General features: G+C 54.0%; 1 protein-coding gene across 1 annotated transcript; it reads right to left on the bottom strand.

Annotated features, from left to right (window-relative positions):
• Positions 1-3,219: 3,219 nt before the first annotated feature.
• On the bottom strand, positions 3,220-27,055 carry LOC147086808 (troponin C, slow skeletal and cardiac muscles-like). Its single transcript, XM_085978984.1, has 6 exons — positions 26,925-27,055; positions 19,583-19,613; positions 11,138-11,284; positions 10,161-10,275; positions 4,887-5,023; positions 3,220-3,431 (listed from the first exon to the last, which is right to left on the bottom strand). The coding sequence occupies exons 1-6, from the start codon at positions 26,946-26,948 to the stop codon at positions 3,400-3,402; spliced, it is 486 nt and encodes a 161-aa protein (XP_085835110.1). The 5' UTR covers positions 26,949-27,055; the 3' UTR covers positions 3,220-3,399.

The following is a 27,055-nucleotide window of genomic DNA, read 5'->3' as shown; positions in this document are numbered from 1 at the left end:
CGGGCGGGCGGTTGGGGAAAGTCGCCCTGGCAAGGAGAGGGGGCAGAAAAGAGACAAACTCTGGAATTAGAATCTGCACAACTAGACTGGGAAAGTTGAGGGGTGGGGGTGGGGGAAAGGCCCGAGATTGGATTCAATCTGCGTTCGGTCCTGTGCTTAGTCCTGAACGGGGGCGACCGATCGTTGGGTCAATCCTCCCTTGTCGATGGCCCACGCAATCCAAGATGGCCGCCGGCCTACACGGCAGGCTTTTGTTGTCTTTTTAAGAGGTTTTTAAACACGGGCCCCGAGTTTGATGATTCTTCTCCCCCAGGGAAGCTGTCGTCTGTCCCCGTTTATCAAATGACTTTTCTTGGATAAGGTGTCCTGTACAGAAATGTTTTTGGAACCGTTTGAATAAAAAGCCAAAGTAAAATCTCAGTTGATCGCGGGAGTTTTTTTTTTCTACCCACCCAACACCTCTGCCTCCATTTTGTTGCGGTGCCGATTCAGCCTCGCCATTCACGGAGCGGCCTCTCGATTGGCACGGGTCAGCGCGAGGTCGACTGACCCACCTTCCTTCGACAGATGTGTCCCGGAAAGAGATGACTTCAGGGACAGGACCGACGCAACAATCCGCATTTATACAGCCCTCCCCTCCTCAACACAGTAGAAATTTCCCAAGACCTTCGCAGCAGCGTAAATCGGACAAAATTCAACCCGAGCCACATCAGCAGATATTAGGACCAGGCGACCAAAAGCTGGGTCAAAGAGGTCGGTTTTAAGGAGCGTCTTAAAGGAGGAGAGAGGCAGAGAGGTTTAGGGAGGGAATTCCAGAGCTCGGGGGCCCTGGCGCGGTCGCCAATGGCGGAGCGATGGAAATCGGGGGATGCGCAAGAGGCCAGAATTGGAGGAGCCCAGAGATCTGGGAGGGTTGTAGGGGCTGGAGGAGGTTACACAGATAGGGAGGGGGGGGAGCGAGGTGGCCGTGGAGGGATTTGAACACGATATGAGAATAGAGAATGACATCGAAATGTACAGCACAGAAACAGGCCATTCGGCCCCTCTGCTCCGTGCCGGTGTTTCTGCTCCACACGAGCCTCCTGCCGCCCCCTCTTCATCTCACCCCATCACCATATCCTTCTATTCCTTTCTCCCTTGTGTGTTTATCCAGCTCCCCCCTTGACTGCATCAGTTTGAGGGGGTTGGTTGTAGGGCTGGATTGGCGAGAATGTTCATGGGGTGAGCAGGGCGCGGGGCAGGGCACAGCGGTTTGGATGAGCGGATGGTTACGGAGGGAACCGCGTTGGGAGGCAGCCCCGGGAGAGCGTTGGAACAGTGGAGTCTGGAGGGGGGGGGGGGAGCCCCACACTTGTTCTGTGGGTGTGTCTCTCTCTCTCTTCATTTCAATTTCATGTTTAGGATGGTGAACAGTACCACCTGCTGGGCTCTGTATCTAACCCGTGCTGTACCTGCCCTGGGAGTGTTTGATGGGACAGTGTAGAGGGAGCTTTACTCTGTATCTAACCCGTGCTGTACCTGCCCTGGAGTGTTTGATGGGACAGTGTAGAGGGAGCTTTACTCTGTATCTATCCGTGCTGTACCTGCCCTGGGAGTGTTTGATGGGACAGTGTAGAGGGAGCTTTACTCTGTATCTAACCTGTGCTGTACCTGCCCTGGGAGTGTTTGATGGGACAGTGTAGAGGGAGCTTTACTCTGTATCTAACCCGTGCTGTACCTGCCCTGGGAGTGTTTGATGGGGACAGTGTAGAGGAGCTTTACTCTGTATCTAACCCGTGCTGTACCTGCCCTGGGAGTGTTTGATGGGACAGTGTAAAGGGAGCTTTACTCTGTATCTAACCCGTGCTGTACCTGCCCTGTGAGTGTTTGATGGGACAGTGTAAAGGGAGCTTTACTCTGTATCTAACCCGTGCTGTACCTGCCCTGTGAGTGTTTGATGGGGACAGTGTAGAGGTAGCTTTACTCTGTATCTAACCGTGCTGTACCTGCCCTGGGAGTGTTTGATGGGACAATGTAGAGGGAGCTTTACTCTGTATCTAACCCGTGCTGTGCCTGCCCTGGGAGTGTTTGATGGGGACAGTGTAGAGGGAGCTTTACTCTGTATCTACCCGTGCTGTACCTGCCCTGGGAGTGTTTGATGGGACAGTGTAGAGGGAGCTTTACTCTGTATCTAACCCGTGCTGTACCTGCCCTGGGAGTGTTTGATGGGACAGTGTAGAGGGAGCTTTACTCTGTATCTAACCCATGCTGTACCTGCCCTGTGAGTGTTTGATGGGGACAGTGTAGAGGTAGCTTTTCTCTGTATCTAACCCGTGCTGTACCTGCCCTGGGAGGTTTGATGGGAGAGTGTAGAGGGAGCTTTACTCTGTATCTAACCCGTGCTGTACTTGCCCTGGGAGTGTTTGATGGGAGAGTGTAGAGGGTGCTTTACTCTGTATCTAACCCGTGCTGTACCTGCCCTGGGAGTGTTTGATGGGACAGTTTAAAGGGAGCTTTACTCTGTATCTAACCCGTGCTGTACCTGCCCTGGAGTGTTTGATGGGGACAGTGTAGAGGAGCTTTACTCTGTATCTAACCCGTGCTGTACCTGCCCTGGGAGTGTTTGATGGGACAGTGTAGAGGGAGCTTTACTCTGTATCTAACCCGTGCTGTACCTGCCCTGGAGTGTTTGATGGGACAGTGTAGAGGGAGCTTTACTCTGTATCTAACCCGTGCTGTACCTGCCCTGGGAGTGTTTGATGGGGACAGTGTAGAGGGAGCTTTACTCTGTATCTAACCCGTGCTGTACCTGCCCTGGGAGTGTTTGATGGGGACAGTGTAGAGGGAGCTTTACTCTGTATCTAACCCGTGCTGTACCTGCCCTGGGAGTGTTTGATGGGACAGTGTAGTGGGAGCTTTACTCTGCATCTAACCCGTGCTGTACCTGCCCTGGGAGCGTTTGATGGGACAGTGGAAAGGGAGCTTTACTCTATCTAACCCGTGCTGTACCTGCCCTGGGAGTGTTTAATGGGACAGTGTAGAGGGAACTTTACTCTGTATCTAACCCCGTGCCTGCTGCCCTGAGAGTCCTCGAGGTCATGAAGGGAGTCGAAGTGTAGATTCCTCTGGGGGAACGGAGATATCGAGAAGAGCGCTCTCAGTGTCGTTGTGATCCCCCCCTGAAGAAACACACAGCTTTGTTCCAGTCAGGACGAGGCGTTATGGATGTCGAAGCAGAGATTAAGCACACAGATTTATTGCATGTCAGCGAGAGGCGTTGATCGAGTCACTGCTGACAGAGTGCCCGACATCCCATAACCGCAAACAAGTCCTTGACTGGAACCCAAAGCTGGTGTGTTCTTCCGCGGGATCCCTGGATGAGAGCCGCTCTGTCGATATCGCCGATTCCCCCCCGAGGATCTATTCGACTCCCTTCATGAACTCGAGGAACTCTGTGGGAGAGGCAGAGGTAGATGTAGAGTGTGTCGGAGCGATGGGCTTCCTGTCCCAGCCGCCATGTTGGGCCTCGGCCTCCCACCCACCAATCGTCAACCAGCTTCAGCAGGCCCTCCCCGAGACAGACAGGGCCTCGGCCCAACTCCCAGACATCCTCGAATCTGGGTCTGGTGTCCTGTCTGGTCACCAGACACACTGAACATCAGGCCCCCTGTCTCTGTCTCTCTCGCTCTCGCTCTCGCTTGCTCTCTCTGTCTCTCTCTCTCTCTCTCTCTCTGTCTCTCTCTTCCCCGTCCCCCCCTTCTCTCCTCTCTCCTTCTCTCCTTCTCTCCTCTCCCTCTCTCTCTCTTTTACGCGTCTCTCTCTTTCTCCCCCTTTTCCCACCTGTTGAATATTTTTTACTAACCCCCTCCTCGCTCTGTTCTTCTTCTACCCGCCCCTGCCCTTAAACAGCCTGAGCTTCTGCCAGGCCCCATTTCAACAGAACCCGTGCTGTTCCAGCTCTCCCGCTGGTCCTACGGGTGAGATACAGTCTGGACCAGTGTGGGTCTCGGGCAATGCGGCGGGGACGTCCAATACTCGATTCCCCGAGGCTGTGCAGACCCAAGTGGTCTAGAAGAGGGAACTAGACTGGGAGAGGACTCATTAATCTCCCCTTGACATTCAACGACATTACCATCGCCGAATCCCCCACCATCAACAGCCTGGGGTCACCATTGACCAGAAACTTAACTGGACCAGCCGCATAAATACTGTGGTAACAAGAGCAGGTCAGAGGCTGGGTATTCTGCGGCGAGTGTCTCACCTCCTGACTCCCCAAAGCCTTTCCACCATTTACAAGGCACAAGTCAGGAGTGTGATGGAATACTCTCCACTTGCCTGGATGAGTTGCAGCTCCAACAACACTCGAGAAGCTCGACACCATCCAGGACAAAGCAGCCCGCTTGATCGGCACCCCGTCCACCACCTTAAACATTCACTCCCTCCACCGCCGGCGCACCGTGGCTGCAGTGTGGACCATCTACAAGATGCACTGCAGCAACTCGCCAAGGCTTCTTCGGCAGCACCTCCCAAACCCGCCACCTCTTCCACCTAGAAGGACAAGGGCAGCAGGCGCACGGGAACATCACCACCTCCAAGTTCCCCTCCGAGTCACACACACCATCCTGACTTGGAAATATATCGGCCGTTCCTTCATCGTCGCTGGGTCAAAATCATGGAACTCCCTCCCTAACAGCGCTGTGGGAGCACCTTCACCACACGGACTGCAGCGGTTCAAGAAGGTGGCTCACCACCACCTTCTCAAGGGGCGATTAGGGATGGGCAATAAATGCTGGCATTGCCACATCCCATGAACGAATAAAAAAAATCTGGTGAACCAGACTGGCAGGGCTTGTCTTGATGTATTGAAGCCAGACCTGGAGAGGACTTCTCTTCCTTCCTGCACTCACCGTCATAGTCGATCTTCCCGTCGTTGTTCTTGTCCCCGTCTCTCATCAGCTCCTCGATGTCGTCCTCGGTGATGCACTCTCCCGTGGCATCTAACATGCCCTTCAGCTCGTCCAGGTCGATGTAACCGTCTGTGTTCCTGGCGACAGCGAGAAAGGGTGAGGTCATTGCTCGAAAGCAGCGGAATCCCCCCCCTCCCTACCCACCCAGGAGAAGACCCTTCCAGTAGCCTCACGTTCAAACTCACCCTCCCCTCCCCCCCCCCCCGCCCCCCCTGGTTTCTCAACCTCCCTTCATTACCCCTTTTCGGTTCCTGACTGGTGAGAGACAGTTGCCTCCCCAGGAGCGCCAACACCGTCCCCATTACCTCGCCATGCTCCCAGGCCAAGCCAGGGCGGACCTCTTCCTCAGGTCCCATTAGCAACACTAACTTGCGCGAGAGGCCAGAATCGGAGGGTTGTAGGACAGAAACCACAGAAATCACAGAAACCCCACAGTGCAGATAGAGGCCATTTCGGCCCATCGAGCCTGCACCGACACATATCCCACCCGATCCCCGTAACCCCTACACCAACACATATCCCACCCCTATCCCCGTAACCCCACATATTTAATCCCCCTAACACGAAGGGTCAATTTACCATAGCCAATCAACCTAACCCGCACATCTTTGGACTGTGGGAGGAAACCGGAGCACCCGGAGGAAACCCACGCAAACACGGGGAGAATGTGCAAACTCCACACTGCAAACCTGGAGGAGGTTACATAGAGACATAGGGGGAGAAATTGGGTATCGCCCCGTTTGCGGCGCGAGTCCTGGCGAAGCGCAAAGCTTAGCGCCAGGTGAATTTTAGCGCCACCTGGCGCGATATTGGGTTGCAGCGCCCCTGAGGGTGATTGCGGCGCTAAATCAAGCGCTGCACGATACTCTTAAGGCGCTAACCCGGCGGCGCAACCCAATTTTGCGGCGGCGGGGCGCAGCGTAGGTGCTGTCAATAATCACTTTCCCTGAGACACACTGGCGCCGGCCAGCTCTTAAAGGGGCAGGTCATCAGCCACGGGCACAGAGGATAGCCCTTGTCCCCAAGAAGCCAGCCTCCTGGGTGAGCCGGGGCCTCGAAAAGGTCTGCAACAGAAGTCTGGCGCAGGATGAGGGCGTCGTGGCTGCTGCCTGGGAACTGCGCATTCGCTGCGAGCATCAGCTGTCGGTGGTCACAGGCCAGCTGGACATTAAAGGAATGGAGCCCCAAGCGGTTGCGGAACTTCTCCGGATTCTCTACAGGTGCCCGCAAAGCCACGTGCGTGCAGTTAATGGCACCCTGCACCATGGGGAAGTCCGCTATTGCGGGGAAGTCCGCTATTGCAGCGAAGCCCTCTGCGCGCTCCTGCTGCTTGTCCAGGGTCATTGGGAAGGAGGTGTACTGCCGCCTCCTTTTAAACAGGGCATCAGTCACTTGACGGATGCAGCGATGCACCGCAAACTGCGAGATGTTGGCTATGTCCCCAGTTGTGGCCTGAAAGGAGCCGCTTGCGTAGAAGTTTAGGGCAACAGTCATCCTCACAGCCACCGACAGAGATGTCCTGCACCTTAGCTGAGGCTGCAGATATGGCTGAAGCAAGTGGCACAGCTCAGTTACCACCTCCTTTCTAAAGCGCAGCCTTCTGACACACTGCTCCTCCGACATGTTCATGTAGGAAAACTGCTGTCGGAAAACCCTGGCAGCGTAAGGTCTAGTGTGGCGACGTCTGTTGGCCCTCCTCCGTCTGGCCATGCCCGCCCCCCTCTCCCTGCGTCTCAGTGCCCTTTCCAGATGATTCAGCAGCAGGACGTTCCCCTCCAATGCAGCCCCCATAATAAGTGCGCAAAGAAAGTTTTGCCGTTGTAAATGCTCACTAACAGCAAGGTGATGGTCAGAAGGCTGAAGCTCCTCTGCCAGCGCTGGCTCAGTAGTGAAATGGCTCGCAGTGTGCAGCCCAATAACTCTCGAAGAAGTTGTGAGCCAAAAAGGCTGCCACTTTTAAACCACACCAGTACCCTTTAAATAATGCCCCCCCAGGCCGAGAGCGAGTGGGGAAGGCTCCAGGTAAGCTGTCCTTATTAGCGCCAGGCGCTACGGAGGGGGGGGCGCCACTGAATTTCCGGTCCGGGGCGCCCAAAAGGCGTTGCACACTCAAATGACGTCATAATCTGCCTGCGACCATGAGCGGGCGCTAAGATTTTGTGCCAGCGCTAAATGCATACTCAATATGGGGGCGAGGCGCTAGGCGCCTTGCGCCCGACCGGAAATTGGCTAACGCCCCACTTCTCGACCTCTTTAGGCGTTAATCGGTGGCGCTACCAACCGAATTTCTCCCCCATAGAGTCATGGAGTTATGCAGCACAGAAAGAGGCCCTTCGGCCCATCGTGTCCGCGCCGGCCATCAAGCCCTGTCTATTCTAACCCCATTTTCCAGCACTTGGTCCGTAGCCTTGTATGCTATGGCGTTTCAAGTGCTCATCTAAATGCTTCTTGAATGTTGTGAGGGTTCCTGCCTCTACCACCCTTTCAAGCAGTGAGTTCCAGATTCCAACCACCCTCTGGGTGAAAAAGTTCTTCCTCAAATCCCCTCTAAACCTCCTGCCCCTTACCTTGAATTTATGCCCCCTGGTTATTGACCCCTCTACTAAGGGAAAAAGTTCCTTTCTATCTACCCTATCTATGCCCCATATAATTTTGTACACCTCAATCAGGTTACATAGAAACATAGATTTTTGCAGCGGCGTTAGGATGATTAACAACTGCAAGCTGTGTAACTTGGAGACAATTGGAAATAGCAGAACAGTGAGTCGGAAGTAAGGAGGCCTAGAAGGGGCAGGGAAAGCAGAACAATGAGTCCAGAGTACAATGTTGGTGAAACTCCATCTGGCATAAGCAAAGGACATAGTTGCACCAACAGCTTGCGGTAATAACAGGAAACAGAGCGTAGGCATAAATGGGTCATTTTCTGATCGGCAAGATGTAACGAGTGGTGTGCCACAGGCATCAGTGTTGGGGCCTCAACTTTTTACAATTTATATAAATGACTTGGATGAAGGGACCGAAGGTGTGGTGGCTAAATTTGCTGATGACACAAAGATAGGTAGGAAAGTAAATGGTGAAAAGGACATAAGGAGGCTACAAAGGGATATAGATAGGTTAAGTGAGTGGGCAAAGATCTGGTAAATGGAGTATAATGTGGGAAAATGTGAAGTTGTCCATTTTAGCAGGAAGATTAAAAAAGAAGCATGCTATCTAAATGGTGAGAGATTGCAGAGCTCTGAGATGCAGAGGGATCTGGGTGTCCTAGTGCATGATTTGCAAGAGGTTAGTATACAGGTACAGCAAGTAATTAGGAAAGCTAATAGAATGTTATTGTTTATTGCGAGGAGGGTTGAATACAAAAGTAGGGAGGTTATGCTTCAGTTATACAGGGCATTGGGGAGACCACATCTGGAGTACTCTGGTCTCATAGAAACATAGAAGATAGGAGCAGGAGTCGGCCATTCGGCCCCTCGAGCCTGCTCCGCCATTGAATGAGATCATGGCTGATCATCCAAATTCAGTACCCGGTCCCTGCTTTCTCCCCATATCCCTTGACCCCTTTAGCCTCAAGAAATATATCCAACTCCTTCTTGAATATATTTAATGAATTGGCCTCCACTGTCTTCTGTGGTAGAGAATTCCACAGGTTCACCACTCTCTGGGTGAAGAAATTCCTCCTCATCTCTGCCCTAAATGGCTTACCCCTTATCCTTAGACTGTGACCCCTGGTTCTGGACTCCTCCGCCATCGGGAACATCCTTCCTGCATCTAGTCTGTCTAGTCCTGTTAGAATGTTATAAGTTTCAATGAGATCCCCTTTCATTCTTCTAAACTCCAGCGAGTATAAGCCCAATCGACCCAATCTCTCCTCATACGTCATTCCTGCCATCCCAGGTATCAGTCTGGTGAATCTTCGCTGCACTCCCTCCATGGCAAGAACATCCTTCCTCAGATAAGGCGACCAAAACTGCACACAATACTCAAGGTGTGGTCTCACCAAGGCCCTGTACAACTGCAGCAAGACATCCTTGTTCCTGTACTCGAATCCTCTCGCTACGAAGGCCAACATACCATTTGCCTTTTTAACCGCCTGCTGCACCTGCATGCTTACCTTCAGCGACTGGTGCACAAGGACATCCAGGTCTTGTTGCACTTCCCCTTTTCCCAATCTATTGCCATTCAGATAATAATCTGCCTTCCTGTTTTTGCCACCAAAGTGGATAACCTCGCATTTATCCACATTATACTGCATCTGCCATGCATCTGCCCAATCACCCAACCTGTCCAAATCATACTGGAGTTTCTCGGCATCCTCCTCACAGCACACACGCCCACCCAACTTTGTGTCGTCTGCAAACTTGGAGATATTACATAAAGTTCCCTCGTCTAGATCATTAATATATATTGTGAATAGCTGGGGTCCTAGGACCGATCCCTGCGGTACCCCACTAGTCACTGCCTGCCACTCGGAAAAAGACCCGTTTATTCCAACTCTTTGCTTCCTGTCTGCCAACCAGTTCTCTATCCAAGTCAGTACCTTGCCCCCAATCCCATGTGCTTTAACTTTGCACGCTAGTCTCTTATGCGGGACCTTATTGAAAGCCTTCTGAAAGTCCAAATACACATCCACTGGTTCTCCCTTATCTATTCTACCAGTTACATCCTCAAAAAATTCCAGTAGATTAGTCAAGCATGATTTACCTTTTGTAAATTCATGCTGACTTTGTCCGATCCTGTCACTGTTTTCCAAGTGCTCTGCTATTACATCTTTTATAATGGACTCTAGCATTTTCCCCACTACCGATGTCAGGCTTACCGGTCTATAATTTCCCGTTTTCTCTCTACCAGCTTTTTTAAATAGTGAGGTAACATTAGCTACCCTCCAATCCATGGGAACTGTTCCAGAGTCTATAGAATAGACTCGCTGCAGAGTCCAAGGGGCCTTGAAGCTCCACCCATTGGACCACGGTTGGCATGTTCCACATTAATGGGTGACGAACCCATATTAAACCAGTCTCCACTCCGAAACGTTGCCGCAGTGGGTCAGCAAGCTGCGAGCAGGAGAGGGGAGCCCTGGCCAATTTAGCTCCTCTCAAAGGCGAAGGGTACTGAGGCCAAATGGCGTGTCCTACCAACTGTCCCAACTAGCGCAACACAGACCAGGGGTGGGTGGAACCTCGGGGGTTCAAAGACGCGTCAGAAACCGGCACCTACTTGTCGAACATCCGGAAGAGCTCGGCTAACTCCTCTTCCGACTTCCCTTTGCTCTCGTCCTTTGTGCACATCACCATCATGACCAGGAACTCGTCAAAGTCCACCGTCCCGCTGCCTGTCGGGTGGGGGAGGGGTAGCGGAGGAAAAAAGGTTCAAGGCTTTCAGTAACTGAGAGGAGGTAATGGGTTCATTCTCAGGCCTGCTCCCATGGTTACCGTTCCCAGGCCTTGTCCAGCGGTTACCAATCAAGGCCCAGTCCGACGGTTGCCATGGGAGGCCCAGTCCGACGGTTGCCATGGGAGGCCTAGACCGACGGTTGCCATGGGAGGCCTAGACCGACGGTTGCCATGGGAGGCCCAGTCCGACGGTTGCCATGGGAGGCCCAGTCTGACGGTTGCCATGGGAGGCCTAGACCGACGGTTGCCATGGGAGGCCCAGTCTGACGGTTGCCATGGGAGGCCCAGTCCGACGGTTGCCATGGGAGGCCCAGTCCGACGGTTGCCATGGGAGGCCTGGTCCGACGGTTGCCATGGGAGGCCTAGTCCGACGGTTGCCATGGGAGGCCCAGTCCGACGGTTGCCATGGGAGGCCTGGTCCGACGGTTGCTATGGGAGGCCTAGTCCGACGGTTGCCATGCACGGCCCAGTCCGACGGTTGCCATGGGAGGCCCAGTCTGACGGTTGCCATGGGAGGCCTAGTCCGACGGTTGCCATGGGAGGCCTAGTCTGACGGTTGCCATGTGAGGCCTACTCCGACGGTTGCCATGGGAGGCCTAGTCTGACGGTTGCCATGTGAGGCCTACTCCGACGGACACCATGCCAGAGTTAGACCAGTCCCTTTGCCTGCTTCTTAATGTTCTAATACGGGACAGTCATTCAGAACCTATTGGCTCCAATTCACCTCTTGAAAATAAACTTGACGCGGCAGTGTGACAAGAATTCCAAACGCTAATGTCAAACGCAATGGGCCTGACTCACCGTCCTCATCCACCTCGTCAATCATCTCCTGGAGCTCCTCGGGCGTCGGGTTCTGGCCCAGCATCCGGAGAACCTTCCCCAGCTCCTTGGTGCTGATACAACCGTCTGCTGCATCCTGGACAAAGATATCGAACGCAGCCCGGAATTCTGAAACATACAGAGTAAAGTTCCCTCTGCACTGTCCCATCAAACACTCCCAGGGCAGGTACAGCAAGGGTTAGATACAGAGTAAAGCTCCCTCTACACTGTCCCATCAAACACTCCCAGGGCAGGTACAGCACGGGTTAGATACAGAGTAAAGCTCCCTCTACACTGTCCCATCAAACACTCCCAGGGCAGGTACAGCACGGGTTAGATACAGAGTAAAGCTCCCTCTACACTGTCCCCATCAAACACTCCCGGGGCAGGTAAAGCACGGGTTAGATATAGAGTAAAGCTCCCTCTACACTGTCCCCATCAAACACTCCCAGGGCAGGTACAGCACGGGTTAGATATAGAGTAAAGCTCCCTCTACACTGTCCCCATCAAACACTCCCAGGGCAGGTACAGCACGGGTTAGATACAGAGTAAAGCTCCCTCTACACTGTCCCATCAAACACTCCCAGGGCAGGTACAGCACGGGTTAGATACAGAGTAAAGCTCCCTCTACACTGTCCCATCAAACACTCCCAGGGCAGGTACAGCACGGGTTAGACACAGAGTAAAGCTCCCTCTACACTGTCCCATCAAACACTCCCAGGGCAGGTACAGCACGGGTTAGATACAGAGTAAAGCTCCCTCTACACTGTCCCCATCAAACACTCCCAGGGCAGGTACAGCACGGGTTAGATACAGAGTAAAGCTCCCTCTACACTGTCCCCATCAAACACTCCCAGGGCAGGTACAGCACGGGTTAGATACAGAGTAAAGCTCCCTCTACACTGTCCCATCAAACACTCCCAGGGCAGGTACAGCACGGGTTAGATACAGAGTAAAGCTCCCTCTGCACTGTCCCATCAAACACTCCCGGGGCAGGTACAGCACGGGTTAGATACAGAGTAAAGCTCCCTCTGCACTGTCCCATCAAACACTCCCGGGGCAGGTACAGCACGGGTTAGATACAGAGTAAAGCTCCCTCTACACTGTCCCCATCAAACACTCCCGGGGCAGGTACAGCACGGGTTAGATACAGAGTAAAGCTCCCTCTACACTGTCCCCATCAAACACTCCCAGGGCAGGTACAGCACGGGTTAGATACAGAGTAAAGCTCCCTCTACACTGTCCCCATCAAACACTCCCAGGGCAGGTACAGCACGGGTTAGATACAGAGTAAAGCTCCCTCTACACTGTCCCATCAAACACTCCCAGGGCAGGTACAGCACGGGTTAGATACAGAGTAAAGCTCCCTCTACACTGTCCCATCAAACACTCCCAGGGCAGGTACAGCACGGGTTAGACACAGAGTAAAGCTCCCTCTACACTGTCCCATCAAACACTCCCAGGGCAGGTACAGCACGGGTTAGATACAGAGTAAAGCTCCCTCTACACTGTCCCCATCAAACACTCCCAGGGCAGGTACAGCACGGGTTAGATACAGAGTAAAGCTCCCTCTACACTGTCCCCATCAAACACTCCCAGGGCAGGTACAGCACGGGTTAGATACAGAGTAAAGCTCCCTCTACACTGTCCCATCAAACACTCCCAGGGCAGGTACAGCACGGGTTAGATACAGAGTAAAGCTCCCTCTACACTGTCCCATCAAACACTCCCAGGGCAGGTACAGCACGGATTAGATACAGAGTAAAGCTCCCTCTACACTGTCCCCATCAAACACTCCCAGGGCAGGTACAGCACGGGTTAGATACAGAGTAAAGCTCCCTCTACACTGTCCCCATCAAACACTCCCAGGGCAGGTACAGCACGTGTTAGATACAGAGTAAAGCTCCCTCTACACTGTCCCCATCAAACACTCCCAGGGCAGGTACAGCACGGGTTAGATACAGAGTAAATCTCCCTCTACACTCTCCCATCAAACACTCCCAGGGCAGGTACAGCACTGGTTAGATACAGAGTAAAGCTCCCTCTACACTGTCCCCATCAAACACTCCCAGGGCAGGTACAGCACTGGTTAGATACAGAGTAAAGCTCCCTCTACACTGTCCCCATCAAACACTCCCAGGGCAGGTACAGCACTGGTTAGATACAGAGTAAAGCTCCCTCTACACTGTCCCCATCAAACACTCCCAGGGCAGGTACAGCATGGGTTAGATACAGAGTAAAGCTCCCTCTACACTGTCCCCATCAAACACTCCCAGGGCAGGTACAGCACGGGGTTAGATACAGAGTAAAGCTCCCTCTGCACTGTCCCCAACAAACACTCCCAGGGCAGGTACAGCACGGGTTAGATACAGAGTAAAGCTCCCTCTACACTGTCCCCAACAAACACTCCCAGGGCAGGTACAGCACGGGGTTAGATACAGAGTAAAGCTCCCTCTACACTGTCCCCAACAAACACTCCCAGGGCAGGTACAGCACGGGTTAGATACAGAGTAAAGCTCCCTCTACACTGTCCCCAACAAACACTCCCAGGGCAGGTACAGCACGGGTTAGATACAGAGTAAAGCTCCCTCTACACTGTCCCATCAAACACTCCCAGGGCAGGTACAGCACGGGTTAGATACAGAGTAAAGCTCCCTCTACACTGTCCCCATCAAACACTCCCAGGGCAGGTACAGCACGGGTTAGATACAGAGTAAAGCTCCCTCTACACTGTCCCCATCAAACACTCCCAGGGCAGATACAGCACGGGTTAGATACAGAGTAAAGCTCCCTCTACACTGTCCCCATCAAACACTCCCAGGGCAGATACAGCACGGGTTAGATACAGAGTAAAGCTCCCTCTACACTGTCCCCATCAAACACTCCCAGGGCAGATACAGCACGGGGTTAGATACAGAGTAAAGCTCCCTCTACACTGTCCCATCAAACACTCCCAGGGCAGGTACAGCACGGGTTAGATACAGAGTAAAGCTGCCTCTGTACTGTCCCCAACAAACACTCCCAGGGCAGGTACAGCACGGGTTAGATACAGAGTAAAGCTCCCTCTACACTGTCCCCATCAAACACTCCCAGGGCAGGTACAGCACGGGTTAGATACAGAGTAAAGCTCTCTCTGCACTGTCCCCAACAAACACTCCCAGGGCAGGTACAGCACGGGTTAGATACAGAGTAAAGCTCCCTCTACACTGTCCCATCAAACACTCCCAGGGCAGGTACAGCACGGGGTTAGATACAGAGTGAAGCTCCCTCTACACTGTCCCCAACAAACACTCCCAGGGCAGGTACAGCACGGGGTTAGATACAGAGTAAAGCTCCCTCTACACTGTCCCATCAAACACTCCCAGGGCAGGTACAGCACGGGTTAGATACAGAGTAAAGCTCTCTCTGCACTGTCCCCAACAAACACTCCCAGGGCAGGTACAGCACGGGTTAGATACAGAGTAAAGCTCCCTCTACACTGTCCCCAACAAACACTCCCAGGGCAGGTACAGCACGGGGTTAGATACAGAGTAAAGCTCCCTCTGCACTGTCCCCAACAAACACTCCCAGGGCAGGTACAGCACGGGTTAGATACAGAGTAAAGCTCCCTCTACACTGTCCCCAACAAACACTCCCAGGGCAGGTACAGCACGGGGTTAGATACAGAGTAAAGCTCCCTCTACACTGTCCCATCAAACACTCCCAGGGCAGGTACAGCACGTGTTAGATACAGAGTAAAGCTCCCTCTACACTGTCCCCATCAAACACTCCCAGGGCAGGTACAGCACGGGTTAGATACAGAGTAAAGCTCCCTCTACACTGTCCCCAACAAACACTCCCAGGGCAGGTACAGCACGGGTTAGATACAGAGTAAAGCTCCCTCTACACTGTCCCCAACAAACACTCCCAGGGCAGGTACAGCACGGGTTAGATACAGAGTAAAGCTCCCTCTACACTGTCCCATCAAACACTCCCAGGGCAGGTACAGCACGGGTTAGATACAGAGTAAAGCTCCCTCTACACTGTCCCCATCAAACACTCCCAGGGCAGGTACAGCACGGGTTAGATACAGAGTAAAGCTCCCTCTACACTGTCCCCATCAAACACTCCCAGGGCAGATACAGCACGGGTTAGATACAGAGTAAAGCTCCCTCTACACTGTCCCCATCAAACACTCCCAGGGCAGATACAGCACGGGTTAGATACAGAGTAAAGCTCCCTCTACACTGTCCCCATCAAACACTCCCAGGGCAGATACAGCACGGGGTTAGATACAGAGTAAAGCTCCCTCTACACTGTCCCATCAAACACTCCCAGGGCAGATACAGCACGGGTTAGATACAGAGTAAAGCTCCCTCTACACTGTCCCCATCAAACACTCCCAGGGCAGATACAGCACGGGTTAGATACAGAGTAAAGCTCCCTCTACACTGTCCCCATCAAACACTCCCAGGGCAGATACAGCACGGGGTTAGATACAGAGTAAAGCTCCCTCTACACTGTCCCCATCAACACTCCCAGGGCAGGTACAGCACAGGTTAGATACAGAGTAAAGCTCCCTCTACACTGTCCCATCAAACACTCCCAGGGCAGATACAGCACGGGTTAGATACAGAGTAAAGCTCCCTCTACACTGTCCCATCAAACACTCCCTGGGCAGGTACAGCACGGGTTAGATACAGAGTAAAGCTCCCTCTACACTTTCCCCATCAAACACTCCCAGGGCAGGTACAGCACGGGGTTAGATACAGAGTAAAGCTCCCTCTACACTGTCCCCATCAAACACTCCCAGGGCACGGACAGCACGGGTTAGATACTGAACAAAGCTCCCTCTATGGCCTTTATTGCCCCTCGCTAGTTGCCCTGAGAAGTTGGTGGTGGGCCTTCTACCTGGGCGAGGGGCACTTCAAGGCAATTGAGAGTCAGATGTAGGTCTGGCCTGGGTGAGGTGGACATTTTCCTTCTCTGAAGGGCATGAGTTGCCCAGTTGAGTTGAGTTTCCCCAGTGCCAACCCATACATGTCCAGATCTATGGAACTGAGCCCATGACCCTTGGAGCGATGCACAAGGAATGGTAGGACCCTAGGAAGGACAGAGGATCAGAGGGACCTTGGTGTACATGTACATAGATCCCTGAAGGCAGCAGGACAGGTAGATAAGGTGGTTAAAAAGGCATATGGGATACTTGCCTTCATTAGCCGAGGCATAGAATACAAGAGCAGGGAGGTTATGATGGAGCTGTACAAAACGCTAGTTAGGCCACAGCTGGAATACTGTGTGCAGTTCTGGTTGCCACACTATAGGAAGGATGTGATTGCATTGGAGAGGGTGCAGAGGAGATTCACCAGGGTGTTACCTGGGCTGGAGCGCTTCAGCTATGAGGAGAGACTGGACAGGCTGGGTTTGTTTTCCTTAGAGCAGAGAAGGCTGAGGGGGGGACCTGATTGAGGTGTACAAAATTATGAGGGGCATAGATAGGGTAGATAGAAAGGAACTTTTCCCCTTAGTAGAGGGGTCAATAACCAGGGGGCATAGTTTCAAGGTAAGGGGCAGGAGGTTTAGAGGAGATTTGAGGAAACACTTTTCACCCAGAGGGTGGTTGGAATCTGGAACTCACTGCCTGAAAGGGTGGTAGAGGCAGGAACCCTCAACATTCAAGAAGCATTTAGATGAGCACTTGAAGCGCCACAGCATACAAGGCTACGGACCAAGCGCTGGAAAATGGGATTAGAATAGACAGGGCTTGATGGCCGGCGCGGACACGATGGGCCGAAGGGCCTCTTTCTGTGCTGTATAACTCGATGACTCTATGACGCCAGGACCACGGCCTCCGAAAGGTGCTGAACCGCTGTTTCTGTCCTGCCCAGAAGGGAATCAATGCTCTTAGAAGTTAGGACCATGGTCAATATCCAACGAATTACTTCTTTAAGGCTTCAATAGACCTTCCAGCTCCTTAAAGTCGGCAAGTTCCCAACACCCCCCGCCGACCCACCCCTGGCTCGTCCCATTGGCTGCTGGAACTCTCGCCCCGGGCTCCGGTCTGGCGCAACGCTCTCGCCCTCCAGCAGATGTCGTTGGTTGGCGATCGGGGAGCGGGGTTCCCAAGCGAAGGGGGGCGCAGTCTTAAAATCAGAGCCAGGCCGTTCAGGGGTGATGTCAGGAAGCACTTCTTCACACAAAGGGTGGTGGAAATCTGGGACTCTCTCCCCCAAAGAGCTGTCGAGGCTGGGGGTCAATTGGAGCTTTGAAGACGGAGATTTTTGTTGGGTGAGGCTACCGAGGGATCGGGAAACAAGGCGGGTGGATGGAGTTAAGATACAGATCATCCACGATCTCATTGAATGGTGGAACAGGCCCGAGGGGCTGAACGGCCTCCTCCTGTTCCTAATGTAACAGGCTCGATGGGCTGAACGGCCTCCTCCTGTTCCTAATGTAACAGGCTCGAGGGGGCTGAACGGCCTCCTCCTGTTCCTAATGTAACAGGCTCGAGCGGCTGGACGGCCTCTTCCTGTTCCTAATGTAACAGGCTCGAGGGGCTGAATGGCTTCCTCCTGTTCCTAATGTAACAGGCTCGAGGGGGCTGAATGGCCTCCTCCTGTTCCTAATGTAACAGGCTCGAGGGGCTGAACGGCCTCTTCCTGTTCCTAATGTAACAGGCTCGAGGGGGCTGAATGGCCTCCTCCTGTTCCTAATGTAACAGGCTCGAGGGGGCTGAACGGCCTCCTCCTGTTCCTAAAGTAACAGGCTCAAGGGGGCTGAATGGTCTGCTCCTGTTCCTAATGTAACAGGCTTGAGGGGCTGAATGGCCTCCTCCTGTTCCTAATGTAACAGGCTCGATGGGCTGAACGGCCTCCTCCTGTTCCTAATGTAACAGGCCCGAGGGGCTGAATGGCCTCCTCCTGATCCTAATGTAACAGGCTCGAGGGGGCTGAACGGCCTCCTCCTGTTCCTAATGTAACAGGCTCGAGGGGGCTGAACGGCCTCCTCCTGTTCCTAATGCAAGAGGCTCGAGGGGGCTGAACGGCCTCCTCCTGTTCCTAATGTAACAGGCTCGAGGGGGCTGAACGGCCTCCTGCTGTTCCTAATGTAACAGGCCCGAGGGGCTGAATGGCCTCCTCCTGTTCCTAATGTAACAGGCTCGAGGGGGCTGAACGGCCTCCTGCTGTTTCTAATGTAACAGGCCCGAGGGGGCTGAATGGCCTCCTCCTGTTCCTAATGTAACAGGCCCGAGGGGGCTGAATGGCCTCCTCCAGTTCCTATGTTCCCTCCCAGGAACAGCAGGAGGCCATTCAGCCCTTGAGATGTTCCGCCATTCAACGAGATCTGATCTCGACCTAACTCCATCTCCCCGCCTTTGCCCCGTAACAGAAATCTATCAATCTCCGATTTAAAATGAACAATTGACCCCCGGCATCAATTGCCGTTTGCGGAAGAGAGTTCCAAACTTCTCCCACCCTTTGTGTGTCGAAGTGTTTCCTAACTTCACTCCTGAAAGGTCTGGCTCTAATTTTTAGACTCTGCCCCCGAGTCCGAGACTCCCCAACCAGCGGAAATAGTTTCTCTCTCTCTACCCTATCAGTTCCCCTTAATATCCTGAAAACTTCGATCAGATCGACCCCTTAACCGTCTAAACTCCAGGGAATACAACCCTAGTTTGTCTAATCTCTCCTCGTAACTTAACCCTTGGGGCCCGGGTATCATTCTGGTAAACCTACGCTGCACTCCCTCCAAGGCCAGTATATCCTTCCTAAGGTGTGGGGCCCAGAACTGCTCACAGTGCTCCAGGTGTGGGCTAGAAACATAGAAGATAGGAGCAGGAGTCGGCCATTCGGCCCCTCGAGCCTGCTCCGCCATTCAATGAGATCATGGCTGATCATCCAAATTCAGTACCCAGTCCCTGCCTTCTCCCCATATCCCTTGATCCCTTTAGCCTTAAGAAATATATCCAACTCCTTCTTGAATATATTTAATGAATTGGCCTCTACTGCCTTCTGTGGTAGAGAATTCCACAGGTTCACCACTCTCTGGGTGAAGAAATTCCTCCTCATCTCAGTCCTAAATGGCTTACCCCTTATCCTTAGACTGTGACCCCTGGTTCTGGACTCCCCCGCCATCGGGAACATCCTTCCTGCATCTAGTCTGTCTAGTCCTGTTAGAATTTTATAAGTTTCGATGAGATCCCCTCTCATTCTTCTAAACTCCAGCGAGTATAAGCCCAATCGACCCAATCTCTCCTCATACGTCATTCCTGCCATCCCAGGTATCAGTCTGGTGAATCTTCCAGGAGGGAAGGGTGAGGGGCATTGGAAAAGGAAAGGGGGAGCGAGGCTAAAACTGACATCGCCATTTGACGGGTAGGCCCCGCCCCACCTCGGTGTCCCCGACAATTAATCCAGGGGTGGCGGGACGGACTGCAGTTATACTTACCGCTTTTCTGTTCATCGGTGAGTTGTTCAACCTGAAGAGGGAGAGAAAGAGAGAGAGAGAGACAGCAGCACTTAGGGTGACGGTTATGGCGTGGGCAGAAAGGCCTTGTGGTCGTCATGGTGACGACAAGGCCCCGAAGCCTTTTTATTAACTAGGTAAAAGAAAGAACTTGCATTTCTCCTCCGACAGTGCGGCGCTCCCTCAGTACTGCCCCTCCGACAGTGCGGCGCTCCCTCAGTACCGCCCCTCCGACAGTGCGGCGCTCCCTCAGTACTGCCCCTCCGACAGTGCGGCGCTCCCTCAGTACCGCCCCTCCGACAGTGCGGCAGTCCCTCAGTACCGCCCCCTCCAACAGTGCGGCGCTCCCTCAGTACCGCCCCTCCGACAGTGCGGCGCTCCCTGAGGTCTGCCCCTCCGACAGTGCGACGCTCCCTCAGTACTGCCCCTCTGACAGTGCAGCGCTCCCTCAGTACTGCCCCTCCGACAGTGCGGCGCTCCCTCAGTACTGCCCCTCCGACAGTGCGGCGCTCCCTCAGTACCGCCCTTCCGACAGTACGGCGCTCCCTCAGTACCGCCCCTCCGACAGTGCGGCGCTCCCTCAGTACCGCCCCTCTGACAGTGCGGCGCTCGCTCAGTACCGCCCCTCCGACAGTGCGGCTCTCCCTCAGTACCGCCCCTCAGACAGTGCGGCGCTCCCTCAGTACTGCCCCTCCGACAGTGCAGCGCTCCCTCAGTACCGCCCCTCCGACAGTGCAGCGCTCCCTCAGTACAGCCCCTCCGACAGTGTGGCGCTCCCTCAGTACCGCCCCTCCGCCAGTGCGGCGCTCCCTCAGTACCGCCCCTCCGACAGTGCGGCGCTCCCTCAGTACCGCCCCTCCGACAGTGCGGCGCTCCCTCAGTACTGCCCCTCCGACTGTGCGGCGCTCCCTCAGCACCGCCCCTCCGACAGTGCGGCGCTCCCTCAGTACTGCCCCTCCGACAGTGCGGCGCTCCCTCAGTACCGCCCCTCCGACAGTGCGGCGCTCCCTCAGTACCGCCCCGCCGACAGTGCAGCGCTCCCTCAGTACCGCCCCTCCGACAGTGTGACGCTCTTCCAAACACCTTGGATTGGGATAATCCCCATTGGGAAGCCCCTTGGTAACAGGGAGGAATTCCAGAACTCGGGGCCCAGGCGGCTGAAGGCCCGGCTGCCAATGGTGGAAATCGGGGGATGCGCGAGAGGCCTAAAATTGGAGGAACGCAGAGATCTCAGAGGGTTGTACGGGCTGGAAGAGTTTACAGAGATAGGACGAGGGTGGGGGATGGAGAACCAGAACCAGGATGGTTGCCATACCGGGAGCCAGCATAGGTCAGCGAGCACAGGAGGGTGAAGGATGAACGGGACTGGGTGCGAGTTAGGACACGGGGAAGCAGAGTTTAAGATGAACTGATGGTTACGGAGGGTGGAAGGTTGAAGGCCGGGTGGGAGAGCGTTGGAATAGTCGCGTTTAAGAGGTGACAAAAGGCATGCATGAGGGCTTCAGCAGCAGATGAGCTGAGGCAGGTGGCAATAGAATGGAGGTGGCAGAAACACACGCAGGAGCAGGAAGCAGGACCGCAGGGCCAACGTAAATCAATACGTAAACTGAGATTCAAGCCACACTACCCAGGCCACAGTGCTGCCTACACACTGCTCCCCTGTACAGACGCCAGCTCCGATCCTTCTCTTCCTGCCTTGAATATACTCACTGACTGAGCCTCTGCAGCCCTCGGAGGTATGGAATTGCAAAGATTCACCGCCCTCTGAGTGAAGATATTTCACCTCTTCTCAGTCCTAAATGGCCAACCCCTTATCCTGAGACTGTGACCCCTAGTTCTAGACTCTCCAGCCAGTGTCTGCCTTTAAACTGAAGGACCCAGGAGAAGTGGAACTGCCCCCTGTCGTGGAATAGTCCCCTTGTAGTGGAACAGCCTCCTGTAGTGGAGTAGCCCCCTGTAGTGGAATAGGCTCCTGTAGTGGAATAGCCCCTTGTAGTGGAATAGCTGCCTGTAGTGGAATAGGTTCCTGTAGTGGAATAGGCTCCTGTAGTGGAATAGCCTCCTATAGTGGAATAGCCCCCTGTAGTGGAATAGGCTCCTGTAGTGGAATAGGCCCTTGTAGTGGATTTGCTGCCTGTAGTGGAATAGGCTCCTGTAGTGGAATAGCTCGCTGTAGTGGAATAGGCTCCTGTAGTGGAATAGGCCCTTGTAGTGGATTTGCTGCCTGTAGTGGAATAGGCTCCTGTAGTGGAATAGCTCGCTGTAGTGGAATAGGCTCCTGTAGTGGAATAGGCCCTTGTAGTGGATTTGCTGCCTGTAGTGGAATAGGCTCCTGTAGTGGAATAGCTCGCTGTAGTGGAATAGCCCCCTGTAGTGGAATAGCCTCCTGTAGTGGAATAGCCCCCTGTAGTGGAATAGCCTCCTGTAGTGGAATAGCCTCCTGTAGTGGAATAGCCTCCTGTAGTGGAATAGCCTCCTGTAGTGGAATATCCCCCTGTAGTGGAACAGCCTCCTGTAGTGGAATAGCCCCCTGTAGTGGAATAGCCTCCTGTAGTGGAATAGCCCCCTGTAGTGGAATAGCCTCCTGTAGTGGAATAGGCCCCTGTAGTGGAATAGCCCCCTGTAGTGGAATAGGCCCCTGTAGTGGAATAGCCCCCTGTAGTGGAATAGCCCCCTGTAGTGGAATAGCCTCCTGTAGTGGAATAGCCCTCCTGTAGTGGAATAGCCCCCTGTAGTGGAACAGCCTCCTGTAGTGGAATAGCCCCCTGTAATGGAATAGCCTCCTGTAGTGCAATAGCCCCCTGTAGTGGAATAGCCTCCTGTAGTGGAATAGCCCCCTGTAGTGGAATAGCCTCCTGTAGTGGAATATCCCCCTGTAGTGGAATAGCCTCCTGTAATGGAATAGCCTCCTGTAGTGGAATAGCCCCCTGCAGTGCAATAGCCTCCTGTAATGGAATAGCCCCCTGTAATGGAATAGCCTCCTGTAGTGGAATAGCCCCCTGTAGTGGAATAGCCCCCTGTAGTGGAATAGCCTCCTGTCGTGGAATAGCCCCTTGTAGTGGAATAGCCTCCTATAGTGGAATAGCCCCCTGTAGTGGAATAGCCTCCTGTAGTGGAATAGCCCCCTGTAATTGAATAGCCCCTTGTAGTGGAATAGCCTCCTGTAGTTGAATAGCCCCTTGTAGTGGAATACCCTCCTGCAGTGGAATAGCCTCCTGTAGTGGACTAGCCCCCTGTAGTGGAATAGCCCACTGTAGTGGAATAGCCTCCTGAAGTGGAATATCCCCCTGCAGTGGAATAGTCCACTGTAGTGGAATAGCCTCCTGTAGCGGAATAGCCAACTTGTGGTGGAATAGCCTCCTGTAGTGGAATAGCCTCCTGTAGTGGAATAGCCCTCCTGTAGTGGAATAGCCTCCTGTAGTGGAATAGCCCTCCTGTTGTGGAATATCCCCCTGTAGTGGAATAGCCCACTGTAGTGGAATAGCCTCCTGTAGTGGAATAGCCTCCTGTAGTGGAATAGCCCCCTTGTAGTGGAATAGCCTCCTGTAGTGGAATAGCCTCCTGTAATGGAATAGCCCCCTGTAATGGAATAGCCTCCTGCAGTGGAATAGCCTCCTGTAGTGGAATAGCCCCTTGTAGTGGAATAGCCCCCTGTAGTGGAATAGCCCCTTGTAGTGGAATAGCCTGCTGTAGTGGAATAGCCCGTTGTAGCAGAATAGACTCCTGTAGTGGAATAGCCCCCTGTAATGGAATAGCCTCCTGTAGTGGAATAGCCTCCTGTAGTGGAATAGCCTCCTGTAGTGGAATAGCCTCCTGTAGTGGAATATCCTCCTGTAGTGGAATAGCCTCCTGTACTGGAATAGCCTCCTGTAGTGGAATAGCCTCCTGTAGTGGAATAGCCTCCTGTAGTGGAATAGCCTCCTGTAGTGGAATAGCCTCCTGTAGTGGAATAGCCCCCTGTAGTGGAATAGGCTCCTGTAGTGGAATAGCCCCCTACAGTGGAATAGCCCCTTGTAGTGGAATACCCTCCTGTAGTGGAATAGCCTCCTGTAGTGGAATAGCCCCCTGTAGTGGAATAGCCTCCTGCAGTGGAATAGCCTCCTGTATTGGAATAGCCCCCTGTAGTGGAATAGCCTCCTGTAGTGGAATAGCCTCCTGTAGTGGAATAGCCTCCTGTAGTGGAATAGCCCCCTGTAGTGGAATAGGCTCCTGTAGTGGAATAGCCTCCTGTAGTGGAATAGCCCCCTGTAGTGGAATTGGCTCCTGTAGTGGAATAGCCCCTTGTAGTGGAATAGCCTCCTGTAGTGGAATAGCCTCCTGTAGTGGAATAGCCTCCTGTAGTGGAATAGCCTCCTATAGTGGAATAGCCTCCTGTAGTGGAATAACCTCCTGTAGTGGAATAGGCTCCTGTAGTGGAATAGCCCCCTGTAGTGGAATAGCCTCCTATAGTGGAATAGCCTCCTGTAGTGTAATAGTCCCCTGTAGTGGAATAGCCTCCTGTAGTGGAATAGCCTCCTGTAGTGGAATAGGCTCCTGTAGTGGAATAGCCTCCTGTAGTGGAATAGGCTCCTGTAGTGGAATAGCCTCCTGTAGTGGAATAGGCTCCTGTAGTGGAACAGCCTCCTGTAGTGGAATAGCCCCCTACAGTGGAATAGCCTCCTGTAGTGGAATAGGCTCCTGTAGTGGAATAGCCCCCTGTGGTGGAATAGCCTCCTGTAGTGGAATAGGCTCCTGTAGTGGAATAGCCCCCTGTAGTGGAATAGCCTCCTGTAGTGGAATAGCCTCCTGTAGTGGAATAGCCCTCCTGTAGTGGAATAGCCCCCTGTAGTGGAATAGGCTCCTGTAGTGGAATAGCCCCCTGTAGTGGAATATCCTCCTGTAGTGGAATAGCCCCCTGTAGGGAGTGTGAGCAGAGAGAGACCTGGCGGGTATATGTGCGCAAATATTTGCTGGCAGTGCAAGTTAATAAAGCAGTTACTAATGTATACGGGGTCCTGGGCTTTATAAATAGCGGCGTAGAGCACACGAGCCAGGAAGTTATTCTAAACCTGGATAAAACACAGCTGGAGAATTGTGTCCAATTCGGGGCACCACACTTTAGGAAGGACGTGAAGGCTTTGGACTGGGTACAGAAGGGATTTACTACAACCATTCCTAGAATTAGGGGTTACAGTTACGTGGAGAGACTGGAGAAGCTGGGGTTGTTCTCCTTAGAGCAGAGAAGGTTAAGGGGAGATTGACCAGAATGATACCAGGGATGAGGGACTTCAGTGATGTGGAGAGACTGGAGATGCTGGGGTTGTTCTCCTTAGAGCAGAGAAGGTTAAGGGGAGATTGACCAGAATGGTACCAGGGATGAGGGACTTCAGTGATGTGGAGAGACTGGAGAAGCTGGGGTAGTTCTCCTTGGAGCAGAGAAGGCTAAGGGGATAACGATTCAATAGTAGCCTTCGAAAGAGGAATTGGATAAATACTAGAAGAAGAAACAATTGCAGGGATATGGGGAAAGAGCGGGCGAGGGGGACTGACTGGATTGCTCACCGACAGAGCCGGCACAGACGCGATGGGCTGAACGGCCTCAGTCAGTGCTGCATTATTCGCTGATTCTGTGACTCAATGCTTACATATCAGCCCTGCCGGCGGCACAGATATTTTAACAGTTCCGCCCATCGCAGCTTAACCGATGACCGAGTTTAGTAAACGACTGTTTGAGGAGCTTTAAACCAGTGACTTCAAGGCGGGTTGTGTGGGTTGAAGTTTACGAGCCTGGGGCGGGGGGAACATTCAGCCAGAGACCTTGTCCCCTTGTCACAGCTCGGGATAGCGAACCAGCATTTAAACCTCATCCCGAGGGAGGTAGAGACGGGGGGGAAAAAGGACAAGGGATATGTCGACTCCCGCCCCACAACTCCGCCACCTCATTCCGTAGCTGAAGGGGACTTTTTGCACAGTTGCTCTCCCCCCATCGCCACCCCTTCTCCGACTGGGGCAGAGGTCCCCCCCATAACCCGTGCCCACGGAGGAAACTCCGAGCCCAGCGGTTTCAGGATCCACGCCCGAAGGGGAGTGCTGCCTCTGTCCAATTCGGAGGGAGAATTTGGGGAGCGGAGGGGTGCGGAATATGGACTCCACGGGCCAAAGGAAATAGAGGGCGTCACCTTGCGGAAGTTCAAGGTCGTGGGGCAAACGGGGGGGGTGGTGGGGGCGCGGATCGGAGGACTACATTCAGTCCCACTCACCCCCTCCCCGTCCCGCGTCACTGTCGGCGGGGCAGTACGGAGGGAGCGCCGCACTGTCGGAGGGGCAGTACTGAGGGAGTGCCGCACTGTCGGAGGGGCGGTACTGAGGGAGCGCCGCACTGTCGGAGGGGCAGTACTGAGGGAGCGCCGCACTGTTGGAGGGGCAGTACTGAGGTGAGCGCCGCACTGTCGGAGGGGCAGTACTGAGGGAGCGCCGCACTGTCGGAGGGGCGGTACTGAGAGAGCGCCGCACTGTCGGAGGGGCAGTACTGAGGTGAGCGCCGCACTGTCGGAGGGGCAGTACTGAGGGAGCGCTGCGCTGTCGGAGGGGCGGTACTGAGGGAGCGCCGCACTGTCGGAGGGGCGGTACTGAGGGAGAGCTGCACTGTGGGAGGGGCAGTACTGAGGGAGCGCCGCACTGTTGGAGGGGCGGTACTGAGGGAGCGCTGCACTGTCGGAGGTGCGTTACTGAGGGAGCGTCGCACTGTCGGAGGGGCGGTACTGAGGGAGCGCCGCACTGTCGGAGGGGCGGGTACTGAGGGAGCGCCGCACTGTGGGAGGGGCAGTGCTGAGGGAGCGTCGCACGGTCGGAGGGGCAGTACTGAGGGAGCGCCGCACTGTCGGAGGGGCGGTACTGAGGGAGCGCCGCACTGTCGGAGGGGCAGTACTGAGGGAGCGCCGCACTGTCGGAGGGGCAGTACTGAGGGAGCGCCGCACTGTCGGAGGGGCAGTGCTGAGGGAGCGTCGCACGGTCGGAGGGGCGGTTACTGAGGGAGCGCCGCACTGTCGGAGGGGCGGTACTGAGGGAGCGCCGCACTGTCGGAGGGGCAGTACTGAGGGAGCGCCCGCACTAAAAACAGATGCTCTGGTCATTTATATGACTGCTGTTTGTGGGAGCTTGCTGTGCGCAAATTGGCTGCCGCGTTTCCCACATTACAACAGTGACTACACTTCAAAAAAAGTCCTTCATTGGCTGTGAGGCGCTTCGGGACGTCCTGAGGTGGTGAAAGGCACCATCTCGCTACCCGTGCCGTATCACCGAACGGGTTGAGACGGAACGGCACCTCGCAGAAGGTTATACTCACTGCGGCTTTATAAATATCGTCCATGGTGAGATCGTTCAGGCCCTCGAGAAGAGAATGGCTTCAGGGTCGTCGGGACAGGGAGAGGGAGGTCGGTCGCACGTCCTTTTGTGTCAGGCTTGACTGGTATCTCC

This window comes from Somniosus microcephalus, unplaced genomic scaffold, assembly GCF_052327205.1.
Source record: "Somniosus microcephalus isolate GS21.2 unplaced genomic scaffold, FLI_Smic_1.0 unresolved_chr7, whole genome shotgun sequence".
Taxonomy (NCBI): Eukaryota; Metazoa; Chordata; class Chondrichthyes; order Squaliformes; family Somniosidae; genus Somniosus; species Somniosus microcephalus.
This window is presented reverse-complemented; position numbering and strand designations above follow the sequence as displayed.